This window comes from Miscanthus floridulus, chromosome 1 (genome assembly GCF_019320115.1).
Source record: "Miscanthus floridulus cultivar M001 chromosome 1, ASM1932011v1, whole genome shotgun sequence".
In the NCBI taxonomy this organism is placed as follows: domain Eukaryota; kingdom Viridiplantae; phylum Streptophyta; class Magnoliopsida; order Poales; family Poaceae; genus Miscanthus; species Miscanthus floridulus.
In genome coordinates, this window is record NC_089580.1 from 140,668,627 (window position 1) to 140,692,651 (window position 24,025).

At 48.0% G+C, this 24,025-nt stretch overlaps 1 protein-coding gene and 1 non-coding gene across 2 annotated transcripts; both read right to left on the reverse strand.

Annotated features, from left to right (window-relative positions):
- Nucleotides 1-1,089: 1,089 nt before the first annotated feature.
- Nucleotides 1,090-1,629, reverse strand: LOC136464284 (uncharacterized). Its single transcript, XM_066463253.1, has one exon. It carries the CDS (start codon nt 1,627-1,629, stop codon nt 1,090-1,092), a length of 540 nt encoding a protein of 179 aa, XP_066319350.1.
- A 5,827-nt stretch (nt 1,630-7,456) lies between these two features.
- TRNAK-CUU (transfer RNA lysine (anticodon CUU)) lies at nt 7,457-7,535 on the reverse strand. Its single transcript has one exon. It is a non-coding gene; the product is annotated as a tRNA-Lys (tRNA).
- Nucleotides 7,536-24,025: the final 16,490 nt, after the last annotated feature.

The following is a 24,025-nucleotide window of genomic DNA, read 5'->3' on the forward strand; positions in this document are numbered from 1 at the left end:
GATGGACACTAGCACTCCTTCAAGGTCCTAGGTTGAGCTAGAGGCCATGTACAAAGTGAGGGTGTGGCTAGCCATGCTAAGCTTAGGCTTGAGAGAGCTTTGTGGAGGGAGAGAAGAAAGCTTTGAAGCTTGGTGTGAAGAGAGGGAGAGGCTTGGGGTGGTTTAAATAGGAGCTCAGGCCTCTATCGTGAAGGAAACAAATAGAGAAATGCCATGGCCATGATTCACAGAGGATCAAAGAGATGTGGATGAAGATTGGGGGCCAGCGGAGCCACGGGTGGTGCGGCCGCACCATGGGTGCGCCCGCACCCCTAGCTCCTCCCCTAGCCTGAGGTTTCATCTAGATGCTCATGCATGTATGTGGATTCGAGGGATGCTGGTGCTTGGATTTGATTCAGCAAGATCAGCGAGTGATATTGTGGGATGCACATGATCATGGTGAATCAAAAGAAAATTCATTTTGCCAAAATTCACATGATTGTGTAATAATGAATGGATACTCATATGATCAGAAAAAATCAAGCAAGAACAAGCAAGGATCATGGTTTGTCTAGTGAGGGTAAAAAAGTCATTTAGCCATGATGTCTTGCTTAGGAAGTTAAACAACATTTTTATATTTTTAATAAATGAAAGAATATGCTAGAATAAATATTTTTTGTTATTATTTTTAAATTTTCATAAGTTTTGAATGAATTTATCAAAAGCAATTAAATCTATGCTATCTATTTCTAAGTGTTATAAGAAGGCTCTAGGAAAACTTTTAAACGTTGACCGTTAACTTTGAAAATGTTACCGTCATCGTCTTGGATGGTGATCGCGCCATGTGGTGAAGTGTTGATGACGGTATACAGTCGTTGCCATTTGCTTCTTAGTTTTCCTTCACCGAAGAGTTTGACTCGGGAGTTGAATAGTAGAACCTTGTCTCCCTCCTTGAACTCTTTTTTGTTGGATTTCAGTGATCGTGCCATCTCTTAGTTCTTTCTTTGTAGAGCTTGGCACTATGGTACGCCTTCTCTCGCCATTCTTCTAGCTCGGCAATTTGTTTTTGTCTATTTTTGCCAGCTAACTTCACATCCATGTTTTAGCTTTTTATAGCCCAGTGAGCTCGATGTTCAAGCTCAACTGGTAGATGGAACTCTTTCCATAAATAAGATGGAACGACGACTTGCCAATGGGAGTTTTATAAGTTGTCATGTATGCCCAAAGTGCATAAGGTAGCTTATCTTTCCATCCTTTTCCCATTGCATTGGCCGTTTTCTGCAGGATTTTTTTGATCTGTTTATTTGAAGTTTCTACTTGGCCACTTGTTTGAGGGTGGTATGGGGTGGCAATATTGTGCTTGGCCCCAAGCTCCCTCAGGAAGGCTCTGAAGGTTTTGTCGATGAAGTGAGATCCCCCATCGCTTATCACCATTCGTGGTGTTCCAAAGCAAGGGAAGATCACTTCATGGAACATCTTCCTAGTGTGCCTGGCGTCAGCAACTCTGCATGGTAATGCTTCCACCCATTTTAACACGTAGTCAACGGCGATAAGGATGTACTCGCTGTCATGGGACTTTTGGAATGGCCCCATGAAGTCAATGCCCCAGACATCGAAGATCTCCACTTGCAGGTTGTAGTGGAGGGGCATTGCATTACGAGCAGTGATCCCACCTTGCAACTAGCATTTCCGACACCTTCGGATGAATTCCTTGGTGTCTTCGTACATCGTTGGCCAGAAGAATCCACACTGTCAGATTTTAGCTTGTGTGCGGAATACTCCGTAGTGGCCTCCGTACGGTGTTGCATGGCATTTTTCAATGATTTGCAAACCTTCTGCCATTGGTACACACCTCCTCAACAGGCCGTCAGAGCATACCCTATATAGGTATGGGTCATCCCAAAGGTGACGCCTGCTTTCTGCTTGTAGCTTTCTTTTATTTTTGACCGGCGGTACATATCCTAAAACCATGAAGCTCACGATGTTTGCGTACCATGGGTTTGTGTCTGTCACCTTTAGTAGCATGTCTTTGCATAGGAAGTCATTTATTGGCAGTTCCTGCATGTTAGTGACTTGCAAACGCGATAGATGATCGGCAACAGTGTTCTCTACTCCCTTTTTATCTTTTATCTCAAGGTCAAATTCTTGAAGTAAGAGAACCCATCTTATTAATCTAGGTTTAGCGTCTTTCTTAGTGAGCAAAAATTTAAGTGTAGCATGATCAGTAAAAACGATAACTTTTGCACCCACTAAGTAAGACCTAAACTTATCGATAGCAAAAACGACTTCTAAGAGCACTTTTTCTGTGGTAGTTTAATTAAGCTATGCTCCTGTCAGCGTTTTGCTAGTTTTTGTGATTGCATGATGCTTCTTATCTTTGGTTTGGCCAAGGACCGCACCAACAGCGTAGTCACTAGCATCACACATGATCTTGAACAGCAGCGACCAATCAGGTGGTTGGATGATAGGCGTTGAGATGAGTGCTTTCTTAAGAGTGTGGAAAGCAGTTAAGCACTCATCGGTGAACTCAAAAGGTGCATCCTTAGCTAACAGGTTCATGAGGGGTCTAGCGATTTGTGAGAAATCTTTGATAAATCGCCTATAGAACCCTGCATGACCTAGAAAGCTATGTATTCCCTTTACATTCACGGGGGGTAGTAGTTGCTCGATAACTTTGATCTTAGCCTTATCTACCTCAATCCCCCTCTTAGACACAAGGTGCCCGAGAACAATGCCCTCACGGACCATGAAGTGGCACTTTTCCCAGTTAAGTACTAGGTCCTTCTCTTGGCATATCTACAAGACTTTGTTTAGATTATCTAGACAGTGATCAAAGGTTTTGCCATAGACTAAAAAGTCATCCATGAAAACCTCTTCTTCTATCATGTCTGAGAAAATAGACATCATGCACCATTGAAATAAAGTGGGCACATTACATAACCTGAACGACATTCTATGATAAGCGTATGTTCCATACGGGCATGTAAAAGTCGTGTTGCTCTGATCATCTAGGTGGATGGGAATCTGATGATACCCCGAATACCCATTGAGAAAACAGAAGAAAGAATGCTTCGCCAACTGCTCTAACATTTCATCAATGAAAGGCAGTGGGAAGTGGTCTTTCTTTATTGCCGCGTTGAGTTTCCGGTAATCAATACACATTCTCCACCCCATGACGGTTCGCTGTGGGATTAACTCATTTTTATTATTTTCAATGATCATCATTCCTCCTTTATTCAAAACCACTTGGACGGGACTAACCCAGTTGCTATGTGGTACGGGATAAATTATCCTGGCGTGAAGAAGTTTGAGGACTTCCTGCTTCATGACTTCCCGTATCGCATTGTTGAGCCTACGCTGAGGCTCTTGAGTTGGTGTACTCAAAGGGTCTATCGAAATGCGATGGATACATAGAGTCGGGCTAATCCCCTTGAGATCTTTCAAGGAATACCCGAAGATTAACCTATGTTTTTCTAAGATGGCGATGAGTTTGGGCATCTTCTCATCAGAAAGCGTATCGCTAATGATTATAGGAGTTTCTTTGTCGCCATTCAGGAAAGCATAATGTAGGCCAGCAGGTAGGGGTTTTAGCTCATCCGGAGGTCATGCCGGTACTTCCTCTTGGGGAAGATCAATGGCTTCTCCTAAATCGTCCTCTTCTTCTACGAAGAGTTTCGCATCCTTTTCTAAGGATGACTCAGGAGAATCAAAAGGTACAACCGACATACTTCCTTGGGTAGGTCAGAATGGGGGAGAGATTCTGCCACCGAGTTTTTGGCTCGAGTGATGGGAATGGAAAAAGTGTCTCTCCCTAACTTTACGTCCAAATCCCCTATTTTTGGTAGATCGAGGAAGAGTTTTTCTAGGGGATGCCCTATTAAGATATCAAAATCCTAGATGTCGAAGACATGGAAGTCTAGGGGGACTTCATTGTCATTACGATAAAGTGAAATGTTATGAACAATCCCTAGTCCTTCTAGTCTAATATGTGGTGTAATTCTGTAGGTTTTGATTATCGGAGTGATGGTGTCATCGCTAAAATAGGTGTGAGCAAAAGACGTGAACATGAGGTTAGCTCCGACTATAGGATTGTAGAGGACATCCACCAAGGTTCTACCGATTGACCATCGGATGGTGGAGGAAGGGGTGCGTATCTAAATTTCTTCAGATGAAAGCTCCACTTCTTCTACCCATTCGGAACTCATGATAGCTATCAGCTCCTTGACAGATTTTCTAAGAAATTCTTCGAAAAAGTCATCCTCAAAATATGGAAGGTCCGAAGGTTGGAAACCTTCCTCTGGATCTTTTGGTTTGGGTGAGGGTCTCTTTATGGGTTCTAAAGGTTCAGCCTCAGTCGAAGATACTTTCTCATGTTTTAGCTTGGGTTCTACACGGAGGGGTTCTAGCGGGGGAGTGTTCTCTAGAATGCGGTCTAGGAGGGCTTCTCCTTCTATCGTGGTTTTATGGGTAAACGAACCTCCGGCAGCTATATCGAGCTGTAGGGCAAATTCCTTGCTAAGCCCTAACTAGAAATGTTGTAAAAGCACATGGTTAGGAATAGACAAGTCTGGGCCAGATCTTATTAAAATTGTGAATCTATCCCAGGCTGCACCTATGGTTTCCTTCTCTTTTTGTTGGAAGCTGAGGATCTCTTGTTGTAGGGCAGCAATTCAGGATATAGGAAAGAACACAAGACAGAATATGTTCCTTAGTTCTTCCCAATCGCCAGCTACCTTCCCTATGTTATGGGGGTACCATTGTTTCACCCTTTCATCAAGTGAGAAGGGAAACAACTTCCACCGAAGTGTTTCTTGTGACATGCCTGAGATAGTCAGGCAAGCACAGAGCTGCTCAAACTCCCTTAGGTGGTGGTAGGGGTTTTCATAATCTAACCCAAGAAGGTCTGTTCCCGATCCATGGCTATGAAGCCAGGGCAGAGTTCGTAACTTGAAGCTATGATTGGCTTCGATGATTGTGGTGGTTCAATGAACTCGCCCTTGGGAGCAGAAAGGTTTAGAATGGTAGGTTGCTCCATTAGAAAAGAGTAAAAAGAAAAGAAAGGTAAAAACAAATGATACGCAGGCAAACTAGGTGCGAAGGCTAAAATGACAACCGTTCCCTGGCAACGGCGCCAGAAATGCTTGTTGGTGTTTCTTAGCGTAAGCAGAAAAGTCCGCAAGTGCACGAAAGTCCCATTGTAGCACTTCACCCGGTGGTATTTAGGATATCGTATTTCCACATGGAACGGAGGTGTAAGTAGTCTCTTGGCTAGTTTACCTAGGAGAACAAGAGGAAGGATAACTTGGGTAGTGAGGTTCTTCCAAAGATTAGAGATCTTAAGAAAAGGTAACTTTGCTACTACGGACTTGCTTTGGGCACTGGTGAACGCTTGGTCTGCTAAGCGTAGCCGGCCTACAACTCTACGCCATTTCCGAACATAGGGATTATGAAGGACGGACATCGCTGTCACCACCTGCCGCCTACCCCTCGACCGGAGGATACGAGACAACTGAAGGTGACTTCTAGCTTAGACACCATGTCTATGCTATCAATCACTACTCTAGCGTTGGCTAGGAACTTCCATCTTTATCATGAGTCCTCTACTAGAGTATTCACCCTAGGGATGAACGAAGAACCCGCAAGCTTGTAAGAACAAAGATAACTTTCTTAAGAACCCATAATCAAAAGATGAACACGAACGTCTTACTCCAAGTAGCAAGACGATTGTAGAGGTACAAGTGTAGAGGAGGAAGCCAACAAGTCCGGCACTCCATCCACCTGATGTACAAGGCTTGCCGAGTACAAGAAGTAGAGGGAACCGCTACTCCGCTATTCATCACTCTTTCCTCACTCACTCCCTACTCTAGTCTAGCTAGAAGCTAATGGAAATGTAGGTGCTCTTACTCTTCTTCTCCAAGTGTATGATGATTTGAAATGCGAGGAGGGGGTCTTCTTGTATAGCCTTGAGTATGACAGTTTGGTGAGGTATTTTTGGTAAGCACCCATGCAACCATCCTTAGGGGCATTAATTGCACCGCCTCCTAAAGAGTGGGCCCGAGAGGCAGCAAGGGGGGTGCGGCCACACCCAGGGTGCGCCCGCACCCTGGTTGGCGCCTCCCCACACCGCCTTCGCCAGGTGGGCCCTTGGGTGGACCTGGACCCCTGCCACGCTGGTGTTCTGCCCAGAAATGGAGTTGGATGGGCTATCTTGGGCTTTGCTTTGTGTTTTGCTTGAATACGCCTTCTCTATTGCGCATTTTAGTGTGTTTTCACGTGTTGCCTCTGCAAAACATCTATGTACCAAAACTCATGGAGAATGTTAGTTAAAAGCTGTTGTAGCATGGCGTCTGGCGGGTGGCAGAGGCCCCTGACAGCGGTGTGTCACCAAGGCGTCTTCGAGCGGACGGAGATTGGGTGCTGACTAGGAGATTTCTCGACCATGCTTGAGGGGTCATCACGGACTCCGCTGAGGCCAGGCACGCACCCCGCCGACCGCTCAGGCGGGCGTCTCTGGTATTACGGGCGGAGGCAGCCTTATCTCTAAACTAACCAAACAAACGATTTTGCCCAAGTGTGCGCAGGTACTCAAGCACGGGCGCTCACGGAGGGCGCAAGCGCGCCAGCATGGCTCCCACGCGGTCGGGCGAAGACCTACAGATGATGTCTCCGCCTGGACCGGTGGGGACCCTCCAAGGCAATGGCGCGCCACTGAGGGCGGAAGCTCGGAGGCCAGCGGCCGGGCGAAACCAGCTGGTGATGCCTCTGCCCGGACCGGTGGGGACCCGAGGCTCAAAGGCCAGCGGCTGGGTGAAACCAGCTGGTGATGCCTCCACCCGGACCATCGGGGACCCGCCAAGGCGACGGCGCGCCATTGATGGCGGAGGCTCCGAGGTCGGTGGCCGGGCGGTCGAAGGCATGTCTCCGCCCGGACCAGCGGGGACTCTCCAAGGCAACAGCGCACCCCTGAACACGAAGGCCAGCGGCGAGAACCACGGCCCCCGCGTGGCCAGGCGGATACCCACGGAGAACGTCTCCGACCGTCCGGCGGAGGCCCGCCAGGGGAGCGGCGCACCGTGGGGGATGAAGGCCGGCACCGAGGAGCCAAGCCTTTGGGCCGAAGACCAGCTACAGTGGGCCGACCGCTCATGGAGGCCCATTGCTTAGAAATGGTGTGGCAGGACTGCCCCGCGAATAAAAGGCTAGCGGCAGAATATTCCAGGAATGTACTGTAGTAGTTGAGGGGCATTGTAATAAATTCTGTTTTGTGGTAGTTGAGTCTCATAAATAGGGGACACTTGTAACCACGGAGGTTCGTTGGGGAGTGAATTAATGAAACCTTAACTTCTCGTGCCATTCCCTTACTCTCCACTATTCCCCCTGTCCCTCGTACCCCAAGCCTCCACCCGAGGCCGGCTGTCCGACGGGCGGAGGCCTCAGTCCTCGCCACGCAGGTTGAAACCTCTAGTTTCAACATTGGCGCCCACTGTGGGGCTCGAACCCACGACCACAAGGTTAAGAGCCTTGTGCTCTACCGACTGAGTCAAACCAATGATGGCAGGGAAAAGAAAGACCACTTCTAGAGCCGCAGCAGCCACAGGTCAGCGAGGAAGGCCTAGGCGCAACATTCATAGCGCCTACGCAACCTCACCAACGGAGGATGACACCAGAGCAGACGCCTAGGGTCAACCACCAGAACCCCAAGACCAAGAGATTCAAGATCCGGAGGCCCAACCAAACTTAGCCACAGCACCCGAGCAAGAACTGCAACAGCTGCAAGCATAGTTGCAAAGAGCGCAACAAGAGAGGGACAGAATGGCAGCAGCATTCGTAGCTAATATGCAAGCTATCCAAGCGTCAGCACAAGCAGCAGAAATAAGGCAGCAGTTGGCAGTCCTACATGCTGAGATGCTAAGTATGCAGCATGCACTACCAGCAACAACCTCCGCAATCCCAGCCTCCGCAGCAACACTAACTGCAGCCATGCTTCAGGGTTCTACGCCAGTGATCAGCCAGCCGACAATGCCATCTCAGGTAATGCAGAGGCCTATCGATCCCAAGTCCCCACTATTTGAAGGCATACAACAATCGCCATGGCCAACATCGTACAAGCCAATCACACTACCCAAGTTCAACAGAAAGACTGACCCCCATCAGTTCATTATGAGTTACGAGGCAGCAATAGCCTCCGCCGGCGGAGACGATGCCGTCTTGGCAAAGTCATTTGTCATTGCAGCCGAAGGCGACGCACTGGCTTGGTATTCTATGCTCAAACCAAGCACAGTCTATTCTTGGGAGAACCTTCGGGACAAGATATTGGCAAACTTCAAAGGGCTAACAGCACAGTCGCTAACTTCCATAGATCTATTTCAATGCAAGCAAATGCAGGGAGAAACACTACATGACTACTTCTGGAAATTCGTGCAAGTAAAGGCGAAGGCACCAGATGTCCCAGACGAGATCACCATTGAAGCAGCGATCAAAGGCCTCTGAATTGGGCCGTTCGCAGCACACTTAGCAAGAGAGAAACCAACCTCCATCCAGCAGTTGTATGACGAGTTTGAGAAGTACTGCAGAGACAATGACCTACGCAAGAGGCTAGAGGAGCAAGGTCAGAACAGATAACAAAACAGCAGCAAAAACTCCCAGAAAACCTATACGAACCAGAATGTATCAAATCAACCTAGAGAAATGTATATTCGGAGTTACAAAAGGGAAAATGCTCGGTTATATCATAAGCAGCGAAGGCATCAAAGCAAACCCGGACAAAACCAGAGCAATAATAGCAATGGCAGAGCCCAAAAACAAGAAGGAAGTACAAAAGCTAACGGGAAGAATAGCAGCGCTCAACAGATTCATCTCAAAATCAGCAGAACACAGCCTACCCTTCTTCCAAGCCCTGAGGGGCAGAGACAACTTCGAATGGGGGCCCAGGCAGTCGAAGGCATTTCATGACTTGAAAGAGTATCTGGCAAAGTCACTGATGGTCTCCGTCCCAGAATCGGACAGCCACCTATTGTTGTATGTGGTGGCCTCCGACCATGCAGTCAGTGCAGTTTTAGTCCACGAGATGGAAAAAGAATCAGGCAAAATTCAAAAACCAGTTTATTTCATCTTAGAAGCACTGTCCGGAGCCAAGCTAAACTATACAGAGGTAGAAAAAGTCACCTACGCAGTGCTGATGGCATCAAGAAAACTAAAGCATTACTTTCAAGCCCACAAAATCTCAGTACCAACATCTCTGCCACTACAAGACTTGCTCAGAAACAAAGAAGCCTCCGGCAGAATAGGCAAATGGGCAACAGAACTATCATAGTTTGGAATCTCACATGTCCCCAGAACAGCAATCAAATCACAAGCATTAGCTGATTTTGTAGCAGATTGGACACCTCCGATAGAGCCCAAGACGCAACCTACAGCTCAAGGCTGGATAGCATTCACGGATGGAGCCTGGGGCCAAGCTGGAGCAAGAGCCTCCGCTGTCCTAACAGGACCTTCCGGCTTCAGACTAAAATACGCAGTAAGGCTAGAATTCAAATCAACAAACAACATAGCAGAATATGAAGGCCTGATATTAGCGCTGAGCAAAGCAAAAGCCCTAGGGGCAAAAACATTGACAGTCAAAACAGATTCTCAAGTGGTCACTGGCCAAGTAGAGAAAGAATACACAGCAAGAGAGCCAGAACTCATCAAATACCTATCCGTTGTTAGAAACATGGAGCGGAGATTCGAGGGTTTCACCCTAAAGCACATCCCAAGATCAGAAAACACAGAGGTAGATGAATTAGCAAAGGCTGCGGCAAATAACCTGCCACTGCCTCCAAACACTTTTTACCAGATCTTGAATGCTCCGGCAACTGCGGAGACATCAAAGGCACCAAAACCCATACTACACCTGCAAAATGAAGATTGGAGAAAGGTGATAACAGAATTCCTAGAAGGCAGAATAACCGAAGAAGATGAAGCAAAAGCAGCAAGAATACAGGCCAGGGCAAGAAATTACACAATTGTAAATGGCGTACTGTACAAGAAAGGAGTAGTCCAGCCTCTCCTCAAATGCATATCGCAGAGCGAAGGCATAGAACTGCTTTAAGAAATACACTCAGGAATCTGCGGCTCGCACATTGGATCTAGAGCTTTATCAGCAAAGGCAATAAGGCAAGGCTTTTATTGGCCAACACACATACAAGACGCAGAGCAGACAGTCAAAACATGCAAAGCATGCCAAACTTTCTCTCCAGGACAGTCAAAACCATCGGCGGAGACCTAGCTTATACCTCCGATATGGCCGCTGCAAAGATGGGGGATGGACCTGGTCGGCCCATTACCTCCATCCCAAGGAGGAAACAGATTCGCAGTAGTGGCAGTGGAATATTTCACAAGATGGATAGAGGCAAAGCCGCTGGCGAAGATAACCTCAGAAACTATCAGAAAATTCTTCTGGCAGAACATCGTTTGCAGGTTCGGCGTACCAAGGATCTTGACAGTAGACAATGGAAAACAATTCGATTCAGAGAACTTCAAAGAATTCTGCAAAAGCATAGGGATGAAATTAGCCTTCGCCTCTGTATACCACCCAGAGTCCAATGGAGCAGTTGAAAGAGCAAACAGAATAGTCTTTTCAGCAATATCAAAGACACTGATGGGCCTACGCAAAGGAAGATGGATAGATGAACTACCTAGAGTTATTTGGTCACACAATACATCCGTCTCAAGAACAACAGGATTCACACCATTCAAACTGCTCTATGGAGAAGAAGCAATGATGCCAGAAGAAATAAAGCACGAAAGCCTCCGCACAACAAGCCAGCTGATGTTGCAAGATGAAGAGTATGCAAAAGAAACAATAGAAGCCACCAGACTGGAAGCAGTCTACAACATTGCAAAATATCAGACACAAACCAAGAAGTGGAGAGACTCTCAGGTGGTAAGGAAAGACATAAAACACGGAGACCTCGTACTCAGGAGAAAACTAAACGCACAACTTATCAGCAAGTTGCAACCGAAATGGGAAGGCCCATACACAGCAACGGCAGCAGGCCGACCTGGTTCTTTCCACTTGACCGACAGCGAAGGTGTCACAACAACCTACACATGGAATATCGATAGCCTTCGCAGATATTACATCTAGGCATGTACCAAAGGGCAACCTCCGCAAAATATAAGCGGAGGCCCCTAGATGCAATTACCTTAGTTTTTTTACTTCACTCGAAACAAAATGTAAAAGAGCCTGCACTCTTTTCCTCACAGGGGAACTCCAAACGGAGGTGAGGTTTTTAATGAGGCAGGCTCAATGTAAAAATCCTCTACAAGTATAAAGAGGTAATTCCCCAAAAGAACACCACACAGAACCCAAAAACCAAAAGCGGCCAGCTCTGGCGCCGCAATATTCGGTAAACAAAAAAAAGGTCCTTTCAAAGCACCAGCCATAGGCAACGGCAATTTGAAATGACCTCTATGGCCAAATAAGGCCTCCGATCCTTGACAAAGACCTGACCAAAGTCAGGCTTCAAGGCAAAAAAACTTCAGCCAAAAAGGCCTCCGATCCTTGACAAAGACCTGACCAAAGTCAGGCTTCAAGGCAAAAAAACTTCGGCCAAAAAGGCCTCCGATCCTTGACAAAGACCTGACCAAAGTCAGGCTTCAAGGCAAAAAAACTTCAGCCAAAAAGGCCTCTGATCCTTGACAAAGACCTGACCAAAGTCAGGCTTCAAGGCAAAAAAACTTCGGCCAAAAAGGCCTCCGATCCTTGACAAAGACCTGACCAAAGTCAGGCTTCAAGGCAAAAAATCTATGGCCAAAAAAGACCTCTGACCATTGACAAAGACCTGAACCAACTCAGGCATCAGGGCAACAACCTCGGTGGAACAGGCCTCCGACCTTAAAAAAAACCCTAGCGTCAGGGAAAACAAAATTGTGGCGCAAAAACTAGGAAAAAGGTCTCCGCTATCCGTAATAGGAAAAACAGAAAGTGCCTGGCAAAACACTGCCACCACTACGGTGCCAGGCCTCTTTACTTCAAAGATCTCAAGGAGAACGATTAATTCAGGCAACACACAGGCCATTAAAGCCAAGATGCGTTCCACCTAACAACGTACAAAAATGTTAACGCCCGAAAGCCACCACCCCACTATAAAAACAGATTCCCCCGTGCCCTTAAGAAACTCAGTCAGCATAAGGCGCAAGGGCGTAAGGGGGGAGCGAGGCATAGTGCAGGCAAAAGCCATAGCAATAGCCATGGAGGCAGGGGTCTCCTTAGATATTCAAGTTGGCCGTGGATATTGTACGAAAACTCGTAAAATCGGAGGCAAAGGTAGACAGTCGGAGACAGTGGGAAAAGAGAGAGGGCCTACGGCACGGTGATGAACAGCAAAGGCCTACGGGAGCGGGGGGATATCGCACGAAAACTCATAACATCCCCCTGACGCCGAAGACCTAACCTGCCATCTCCGAAGATCAACCATGTCCCACGGGTGCGCAGCGTTGGAGACCCACACCTCTAGATAGCTAAAACACCCAGCTAAAGAAATATCTAGAGTCTCCGCCGTCTGCACAAGCTGCGCCAAACCCCCAGCCGGATCAAACGACGAATCGGCAAGCCTCGCCAGGCGGACTTCGAGTACGCCTCCGTCGATCGAAAAGCTGCGGAGGCTTCTACCCTGGCCATCAAGCAAACATAGAGAATGAGAAAAAATGGGCCGAAGGTCCTGGCCACCACCTCTGTATCGCGCTCAATCGCGCGAGCTCGGGACTAGATGAGATATGTAAACTACCACGATGGGCTCAAGATACCACACAAACAATCAAGAAAGTGAACCTGTCTTGTATTCCATAAGGTGCCGAGAAACATTCTTACAGTACACCAACTTGAAATAAAATCCTAACTATTGTGGCGGAGGTCCGCGCCAAGCGAACGCACGAGTAAACCCAGCGCGCTCGTCGTCTATGTCAAACCTAACCGACTCAAACATGTCGTGCGTGATGCTGCGGGGGAAGGCCGAACGTCAATACTCCCAAAGCTCTCCGCTCACGTAAATACCGTCGTTGTAGAGAGTCAAAGGAGCAACGTCTTGCGCAGGCTCCCGATTCGGAACCTGCGCAAGATTAAAATTTTGCACAAAACCATTCAGAACAAAATAAACTTTATTCACAAAAGCACAGTTGGACTGCGAGGTACACGCTAGAATAGCTAAATGCTACAAAGAGCCTAGACCTCCGGCGCACCGGTAGTGGCGGAAGTCCCTAGAGCAGAGCTCGCATCAGCGGTGGGCGGAGAAGGAGCCTGCGGCCTCCGACCACCGACCCCGCTGATGGTAGATCCCCCTGGAGTGCCACCAGCGGCGGAGGCACCAACCGCAGACACCGAGCGCGGAACCGACGGAGGCCTGCCCACAAGACCCTTCTGCGCATCCTGCAGCGTAGGCTGGAATGTCAGGGCCAAAAGCAACAAAAAAAGGGACAAAAAGGGCGACTACAAAAAAGGTAAGTACCTTCGCCCTCTTGTCCTCCGCCAATTTCCGGGCAGCAGATCTCCCAAATGGAGCCCAAAAGTGCCCGATGAAATTTCTCAAGGTTTTTCGCAAGCCAAGAGAGGTCTCACCGAGCTCCTCCGGACCAGGCAGTGCCCCCTCCGGAATACTTTTGGTGTGCGTACACCCGCCGCATGCCAAGAGTTTGGCATAGTTCGCCACTCCCGCTAGTGCCCCGTAGTCCGTGCAGCCGTTGATCAGACCAGGGAGCTTCGCAAGATGACGCTTTAGCCAGGAAGCGAGGGCGTACACACTATCTTCCTCTGGAGGAGCAGAGGTCTCGCCTCCGAGCTCGGCTACGGTGGCCCGGTAGTGACCAACAGTCGCAGCGAGGACCGCTTTGACCGAGTCCAAACGCCTCGTCATCAAAGAAAGTTGCTCCCTCACCGCTGCTGCGGACTCCTTCTCAGAGGCGAGCTCTCGCCAGAGACCCTCGGCCACCTCACTCGCCCTACGAGTCTGCTCGGCGGACAAAACCTCCGCCTCCCGGGCCTTGGCAAGATCGACCCTCAAGCCATCCCTTTCTCGCTCTTTCTCCGCCAGAGACAGGCGGAGAGCTATGAGAGAGTCCGACAGACTCCCTTTTTCACCTTCCAGGCGCTCGATCTCCACCTTGAGCGCTTCGATCGCGGTGTCACGATCGGAGACCTCCCGGGTGCAACGCTCTTCCATTACAACGCCCGTGTGATACCCCTGCGACAAAAAAAACCCAAAGCGATCAGCAGCGGAATCAAGAACAAGACTAGAAACGAGCATACGCAAAAAAATAATAAAACAATGAAAGGAGTAAAACCGCCGGAGGCGCACCAGGCTCTAGTGTTCTAGGTGAACGCGAAGAAGCTAGAAGAAATCCATATCCCTCAGACGCTGTTTGAAGCGATCTGTTCAACGAGGAACGAACAAACAAGAAACAATGAGGTGAAAAAGGCAAATTTCACGTTAAACGCGACAACAGCCAAAGACCACCTCCGACGTCTCCAAGAATGGCAAGATAACACTCCTCCCAACCTGAGATAGAAGTGTCGGAGGAGCCTACGTAAAAAAGACACAATAGCAGCTTAGGTCGGAGGGCAGATCACAAACAAACCAGATGACGATCAAATTGAAAGTATTTTTACTTACTCGGACCCGGCGTCGTCTGCCCCGGTTGCCCTGGACCGAACCTAGCACTAGCAGTAGCTGCTCGCTCCTCTGGAGTGAGAAGTCCGGCCATGACATCACCTGCAAAGCAGCAGGTGCATAGTATTGGCACTTGGCACAACACGCAAAGGGATGAACCGGGCGAAGACAATAAACATGAAGATGTCAACTAGATGAGCTTACTCATAAAGAGCCCAGGCAGAGCAGCTTGCCACGCCCTCTGAGCAGAAGTCTCCGCCGCATCGTATGACGAAGGCCCAAGGGGACGGACCTCCCCAGCCAGTGGCTCGGTGGGCGGAGGGCTCGAAGAAGGCCGAGCCGCTGGAGCCTCCTCAGCAAGAGCGGCCTCCGGCCGCCCTACGTCGGCCGCAGGTGCGGGCGAGAGCGCAACAGTGGCAGAGGGCGAAGGAACATGCCGTGGGATGGCCTCCGTGTCCTCTTTAGAGCTTGAGCACAGCCCGCCAAGAACATCGGGCATAGGCTCGGCGGCGCTGTCTTCTGGCCGATCGCCGACACCGCCATGCGGGGAGCGCGCCGGGATAACGCCGCTCTCCGGCCGCCCGGCACCGCTCACCACCACGCTCGTCGAGCACGCCGGAGCTACGGGAGAGCCACGATCCCCTCCACTCGCAACTCGAGCGTCCGCTGATGGGGCGGAGGAGCTCTCAACGTCTTCGCTGCCGGCGGAGGCAGCGCCCGCACTGCCAGCGGAAGACAAAGCCGGCGCGATCAGCGGGGCTCCGTTTTTCTTTTTCTTTTTCACAGGCGCCCGAGATACGGCGGCGCCCTTCCTCTTTTTGGATTCGGCCTCCGCTGTAACATTCTTTGCGTAGGCTTTCTTCTTCTTTTCAATCGAGGCCAGGACCTCAGCAGGAACTTCGCGCTCCCGGTATATGATACCGACCTCCTCGAAAACTCTATTGAGCCGCGGCATGGTGCCCGCCACGGCCATCCGAGACGTGTACTCACGCTCGGAAATCTTGCCAACCAGTCCTATGGCGGCTTCCTCAACTTTGGAGATGAAACCCTCCTCCGTCACCCCCTCCCCCAAAGACTGACCAAAGCGGGGGAACAGAATCCCGGCCTCCGACCCGAAGACGGGGACCTTGACCTGTTCCAGCTGAAAAGCTGGGTTGTTTTTGCCCAAGGGCCAGTAGTTGGAGGCCATGATCTCCTCCACCAGATCGCGACCACCAGAGTAGCGGCACGCGGCCGCAAAAGCCCAATCACAGGCCTCCCACGTCGGAGATACCTCCTCCGGCGGATCCACGCGCGTGTGTGGCGCCATCTCCTCCATCCGAGAAGTCAGTGGATACTCCGAGACTTCCTCGCCATCCTTGGTTGTGCTGCGGACCCCATAAGTCTTCACGTAGAACCATTGCTCGAGCCAGCCGCGGTCCCACTTGCCCTTCTGGCAAAAAGATATCTCCAGACGATCCACGCCTTGGTTCCTCTTGGACATGAAAGTGCAACTATTGTACTGATAGGTCACTTCCACCTCCTTGCCATCCCGCACCTCCTTCTTCCTCTTCGGCTGCTTCTGCAGTTCATAGTACATGCAAAAGGTGTCCACATCCGGCTCGGCACCATAAGAGACGCACGCCCAGCAAAACTTGCTAAGAGTAAGGAAAGCAGTGGGAGTCAGATGATGGAGCTGAACATTGAAGGTCTCCAACACCCGGCGGAGGAAAGGAATGTAAGGAAGTTGGAGGCCGCAGGTGAAGAAGTCCTGGAAGACCACCGCGTATCCTTCCTCCGGCTCCGGAATAGTCTGACCCGGTGGAGGGATCTTCACCCGGGAAGAAGGGAAACATGACTCCTTCAGCATCTTCGTGATTGCCTCCTCAGTAATAGAGGATGGGCCGAAGTCCCAAGATTTTATCGCCATGTCTCCGGAGTCCGCGGTGACTAGGTCTCCGATAGATGCAGAGACGCTCCCCAAATCCTCCTCCACCAGCTTTTCCAACTCCAACGCGGAGGCAGAGGCAAGCATGCACTCCTCAAAGCGTGCACCCCAGCCAACGGCCCTAACGCCGAGAAGGTGGCGGTAGGGTCCGGAGAAGATGGGCCGGCGAGTTTGGGCGGAAGCGGAAAGGAAAGCCACCGCGACAGCAACCTAAGCGCGAGACGCGAACAGAAAGACGGAGCGAGCAAGGGCAGCGAGAGGCGAAAGCGAAGAGGGCAGAGAACGTTTTCTCGGACGCAATGAAAGCGAGTGAGCGGTGTGTGGGGGGACCCCGCCACCAAGAGCACCCTTATATAGGCAGCGGGCACAACGGTCATCTCCGGAAGTTTCGCCCGCTGCACAACGGTCACCTCTGAAAAAATCGTGGGGAACGTAACGGACACTGACACAGCGGAAGCGGCCGCAATGTGGGGTAACGGCTACATTTGCCGCCCAACGGCTATTCTCGACGAGACCAACGGCTACGCCAGAGTGGGCCAGGGGGGAAGTAGCGGGGTCTCGCTCGAAGACGCCGAAGGTGGCCTCCACCCCCGCGGACGCCTTCGGCTAAGGCATTTTGAGCTCACGGCACGCTCTGGTGAACCATGGTCTCAAAAGGGGGGAACTGTTGTAGCATGGCTTCTGGCGGGTGGCGAAGGCCCCTGACAGCGGGGTGTCGCCAAGGCGTCTTCGAGCGGACGGAGACCGGGCGCTGACTAGGAGATTTCTCGACCATGCTCGAGGGGTCATCACGGACTCCGCTGAGGCCAGGCACGCACCCCGCCGACCGCTCAGGCGGGCATCTCCGGTATTATGGGCGGAGGCAGCCTTATCTCTAAACTAACCAAACAAACGATTTTGCCCAAGTGTGCGTAGGTACTCAAGCGCGGGCGCTCGCGGAGGGCGCAAGCGCGCCAGCATGGCCCCACGCGGCCGGGCGGAGACCTACAGATGATGTCTCCGCCTGGACCGGCGGGGACCCTCCAAGGCAACGGCGCGCCACTGAGGGCGGAGGCTCGGAGGCCAGCGGTCGGGCGAAACCAACTGGTGATGCCTCCGCCCGGACCGGCGGGGACCCGAGGCTCGGAGGCCAGCGGCCGGGTGAAACCAGCTGGTGATGCCTCCGCCCGGACCGGCGGGGACCCGCCAAGGCGACGGCGCGCCATTGATGGCGGAGGCTCCGAGGCCGGTGGCCGGGCGGTCGAAGGCATGTCTCCGCCCGGACCGGCGGGGACTCTCCAAGGCAACAGCACGCCCCTGAACACGAAGGCCAGCGGCGAGAACCACGGCCCCCGCGCGGCCGGGCGGATACCCGCGGAGAACGTCTCCGACCGTCCGGCGGAGGCCCGCCAGGGGAGCGGTGCGCCGTGGGGGATGAAGGCCGGCACCGGGGAGCCAAGCCTTTGGGCCGAAGACCAACTACAGTGGGTCGACCGCTCATGGAGGCCCATTGCTTAGAAACGGTGTGGCAGGACTGCCCCGCGAATAAAAGGCTAGCGGCAGAATATTCCAGGAATGTACTGTAGTAGTTGAGGGGCATTGTAATAAATTCTGTTATGTGGTAGTTGAGTCCTATAAATAGGGGACACTTATAACCATGGAGGTTGGTTGGGGAGTGAATTAATGAAACCTTAACTTCTCGTGCCATTCCCTTACTCTCCACTATTCCCCCTGTCCCTCGTACCCCAAGCCTCCGCCCGAGGCCGGCTGTCCGACGGGCGGAGGCCTCGGTCCTCGCCACGCAGGTTGAAACCTCTAGTTTCAACAAAAGCCCTATTCCTAAGTTTTGGTTTTCATATTTGTTAATTTTGTTTAAATGTTGGTGGTATAAATACGAGTTAAGCTTCACCAACAATTATTCATAACTTTTTTCTTACAAGTTGGATGAAGATGAATTCACAACAAAATTGTAGATGCGATGTACAATTTTGTAGTTGGTATGTTTTATTTGAAACTATTTAGAGTCTATAAAAGTTGTTTCAACTTCTTGGATTTTGAAATTTAATTGTAATTTTCAAACAATCTTGGATGTTGACATTGTCAATACCAAAGTTGTAGTTCTCTTTACAATCTACAACTTTGTAGTTGATTAGTTGTTTATTAGAAATCGTTTAGAGTTCCAAATATGTGTTTTAAGTTCTTAGATTTTGAAATTCAAAATTTGAAATTTCCAAACGACCCTGAATGTTCACATGGATAGTACCAAAAATGTAGTGTTCAGCCCAATCTACAAGTTTACAGTTGATAATTTTTTTATTTGAAGTTTTATTTTATTATTTTTATATTTTGAGTTTCAAATTTTTAAAATTTTCAAACTATCTCGTATAGAGACATCATATACTAAAGTTGTATTGCTTGACAAGCTTTAAAACTTTCTAGTTGAAACTTTTTTTTCATTTGAGATCATATAGTGACTAAAATATTCAATACAAGGCTACTTAATACAGTAAGATATCATCCTATATATACTCATAAATAAGTGTGTGGCAATGAGGTGTTGTCTAAGTTGAAGGTCATGGGTTTGAATACTAATAAACACTTATTTTTGTTTTTTTCCTAGAAATCATTTTTAAATCGATGTACTTATAGCAAAAATATCCGCCTCTAGAAACAAAAAAGTTAAGAGTGAAAAGATGATAAACTACTTCATTCCTCAAACCAAACACTCGGCCTGATGTAATCCCCATATCTCAAAATAATGTTGTTTTGGATACCAGCCTACCAATCTTATCACTACATTACTATTTACTACTCCCTCCTGTCCTGACGTATAAGGGATTAGAGATCCAAGCGATTTTCAGGCAAAATAAGGAGCTTGGCAAAATACCACCTTGTATTTCACTAATTAGGATGGAGGGTGTAGTTCAGTTACTTTCCTTAGTTATCAGATGACGCCAAGTTTAAAAGGAATCTCAGTATTTTCTAAAAAAACAGAAGAGAGAGGTGTTTGAGAACCCAAAATACATTATATTTTGGTAAATTTTAAACTTGGATCTCTTATATTTTAGAACGGAGGGAGTATTATATAAAATATATGAAAATTATAGCAAGGTGAAACTACTTTATATTTAGTTCAATTGAAATATATGCAACAGATTTTGATGGTCAAAACTTAAATATCCTGACTACTCAAAACAACACTCCTTGCGTAGGAGAGAATTGCAACCAAACAACATCTGCACACCTTTTCAGTACCTTCGGCAGAAGTCCAAGGCCGCGTTTAGTTCGGCCCCAGATTTGGCGCCGCCCAAATTCGCGGCACTGTTGCGCACTGTAGCGTTTTGTTTTTATTTGGTAATAATTGTCCAATCATTGACTAATTAGGCTCAAAACGTTCGTCTCGCAAAGTACAACTAAACTGTGCAATTAGTTTTTGATTTCGTCAACATTTAGTACTCCATACATGTACCACAAGTTTGATGTGACGGGGAATCTTCTTTTTGCATAGTGCCAAATTCTAGAATTTGGATGAACTAAACGTGGCCCAAGAAAATTCGTACACATATTACTGTTGGCATTGTTTTCCTAACTCTGTTACACATATTACTGTTGGCATCGTTTTCCTAACTCTGTTACTTCGTTTGTTCGGTCGCTTTCAGTCTGGTCGCTTTCAGTCTGGTTAGGTTTGTTCGGTCGCTTTCAGCGTATTTGCTTATATACGATCGTTGATTATAAATTGAAATAGTATATTTCTCTCACACCAAACTAGTCCATAGTAAATAATCTACGATCGTTTACGACGAAACGAACGTGCTGTTTGTCTGCCCAACAGTGATGGTTGTTATTATTTCTACCATTGTCCTGGTAGGGTACACAATCGGTTCGAAAATTGTACAAATGGTACGGTTATCACTCGACTGCAAACGTGGTTTGTGCTGGTAATCATATCATAATGAACAGATTTGTTTATTTGTCGTTAACGCTAAATCCGGCCAGCATAATAATAGAGGCTATAGATCGTCCAAGCAGCACAAGGCCGAGATATACAACAAAGGGAGATCTAAACAGCAAGATCAGCTAGTAGGTTGCATTGGCGCGACTGATTAGATGCTCGTTTTTTATCTGAAACATCCATGAACGCTTCTTAGAAACAGAAAGACCCTTCGGAGAGATGCACAACAGGGTGTCTTAGGATTGGCAAGACTACCTAGAGTGTTGATAAATCACGTCGAGAAAAGTGCTGAAAAGTCGAGAAAAGATAGGGTTTGGAGGTAAAAAAGTGTTGCTACCTCTATCGCAAAAGAAGTTTTGCACCTTAGGTTTCAATTCTATCAACTAATCTATTAAGTTAGACTAGAAAGGTAAAGCACACAACCAAAGGAATGCAAGTAATGCGGAAGCGTAAATGTGGTATAGAAGGAAAACTCCCCTTTACGACGATATTTTTTCCGAGGTATCGAGAAGCTCACGCTTCCCCTAATCCTCATTGGAGCCCCTCGCAGGGGCCAAGCTCCCATTTGAATAACTCTATAGATAGCCCATGGTCCTTCCCCACATGCAGTGTGCCTCCGTGTGGTCTTCTCTCAGGTCGCTCCCTGCTATCTTCACTATCAAATTTTCGGCCAAACCGTCGTGGATCACTCATTCCCGGACTACAACCTAGATGGCTTGTCCACACGTCGAAGGGTCTTGCAAGACTACAAAGCACCTAGAGTAGAAGAGATGGTGCACGCAAGCATGGAAGGTATGGAGGTGTGCAAACCTCATTAAACACTAAGCCTAAGCCTAGAGAAAGTGCCAAAACAACCTTTAACTAGATTAAGCACTTCACAAAGCACTCTCACTAATCATCTAATATTTATCAAAGCACTTTTGGTGTCTCAAGCATAAATGGATGAGCCTCAACTCTCCACACACTTTCCTTGACTCTAGTACATCTTTCTTAGACATTTGGAGGGGTATAAATAGCCCCAACACCAAAAACTAGTTGTTACTAGCCGTTCAACAGCTTATCTGTGAGCACCGGAGCTTTCCAGTGATCACCTTTACTTCTGGTGTTTACTGGGGTTCTGTCATCAAAGCTTCCTTGTGTGCACCGGAGCTTTTTCCGCTAGTAGTTCAGTTTTTAGCACAATACGCTTTCGTGTTTTGGGCATAACTCTTTGCTACGAACTTGATTTTAATAATCTTGGACTTCATATAAAGCTAAAGAAGTGTTGTACAACTTTGAACTCATCCCATGACAATTTGAGTTCTAATAAGAACTGAAAAGTCACCATAGTTCAGCATGAGAGATTTTCGTTGCTCTTTTTTTAGCACGACGCAATTTCATATTTTGGGCGTAACTTGTTATGATCTTGGACTTCTTCGAAAGCTAACGAAGCGCTCTACACCTTTTAGCTGATTTCAAATCAGTTTGAGCAGATCCAAAATCATACAAGATCAATTCATTCATCTTTGTCTCGGCTTTGATCTTTCAAATACTTTTGATGTCTTGCGTGCTTTTCATGTCTTCTATGGTCTTTAACACTTTTATTTGAACTTCATTTGAGGTGTTGATTACTTTGATCTTCAATATAGCGAACCAAAGTCCATCCCTGCATCTATAGAACTAAAACCCTCTATACTAGCAAATAATGTTAGTCTCATTGACCATGTTATCATACAATCACCAAAATACGACTCCTGCTAGGCAGTGGCGTAGCTAGGATTTGTAGCTATGGTGGTCCATTGTCTAAATTTTTTTACCACTATGAATTTAACATATACATACACAAGTATATTGAAACGCAATTAATGATAAAAAGGACATACATAGTTCACAAAATAGATGAGTATAACTTTCTTAACATAGAAATGAAATATTACATACCCATAATATTTGAAGAACAATATGTTTCAATATCACCACTCCTCTTCGATCATGTTTCAACAATTCTGCAAAAGAATTATATAATGTTTCAATATATCAAACCAATAATCCAATACTGCAAAAAATCATATATTGAAATAAAATATTTCAGTGTTGTTGCACTTGCAGAAAAAAATCAGTTTTGCGTACGGACCTTGGTTGGGCTGAGCGCAGGGTGGTCCATGGCCCACAGGGACCACCCTGTAGCTTCGCCCCTGCTGCTAGGTGTCATTTTCCTTGCAATTATTATTCTAAGAAACTATGGAGAGGTAAAGGAAGTACTTGGCTAGGGGCTTGGATGTAGAGAAGACTAGCGTGGGCGTCCAAACTAAGTTGGAGACCCAAGCAAGTTTATTCCACCTTGGACTTAATTAAGGAGCAGCCCACAGTAAAATTGTGGCTCACATCACATATAGACTTCGTTTTACATTCTACATGTGCATGGAAAGCTAAGAAGATAAAATTTCCAATATATGGCACTAGCCCTATGTCCAAAGTTCTTACAAGTCTGCGAGAATCGTCAAAACAAGTGGGCGTATAAAATCTTTTAGGGTGCTATGTCACTGTCTTTTGGACCATCTATCACATCAGATTCCATTAGGGACACGTCAGGGATCCTTGTCCGACCCTATGACCACACATTCAATAGCCATCACCCCAAGTTAGGGTTTGAATTTTACTTAGATTAATCTATCATTGAATAGTTCAGCTATTCATTGGTTTGTAAGAGCCCAACTTTGAGTGCTTAATCTATTTCAGCAAATTCGGTTGAGTTCTTTCTTATTCTTGTTTGTGTTCTTCGATTAACAGGCAAGGATTAGTCGCCATGGAGAGGTCAACTAGGCGGTGCAAGGTTAATAACCAAAGGTGCGCTGCGATTGCATCGTTTAGATCTTGTTGTAGTTGGAGGCTGAATAGTATGCCAATTCTCCACCAATTTCCACACGATGGAAGATCGGGCACCCCGTCTCCATCAGCCGTAGCCACCAAATGGCCCCTAATAGCTTTTATTAGTCCATGATTATACTAAATAGAATTCTTTTGTTACAACAGCATTCTTCTACTTACGGGAATTTGTTTTTCTAGCTTTATTAGTGAGCTTGAGAGTCACTTGCTGGTGTAGTGGTGTCGACATGGCCATATTCAGACACTGCAATGCAATGATTAGCCGCCTAGACGGGCGGACAAAAAGGATGAGATTCTTACCCTACTCTTTGATCCATTAAAAGCTCTCGTTTTCGGGCTACAGGACATTTGATCTGCAATTCCGGATGTACCGGTGCCGCGCATTCCTCGGCCATGCCCTCTCAGCCTCACGTCCAGAATTCCAGCACCACCACCACGACATATATGCATCCCCCCTCGACCCTTCTGGCCTTCTCCATCGCCTTTATAAGCCTACTGATCTAACTCTACTAGCACGTCTACGTAGCCAACAGCCCGACCGCCGCAATGCATTATTCCACCATCCTCATCTAGCACATCATCAGGCAGCTCATGATGATGCAGAGCCGGCGGCGGGAGCACGGCAGCTCCGGAGAGCTCGACGTGTTCGGGGCGACGAGTTACTTTGCCAGCCTGCCG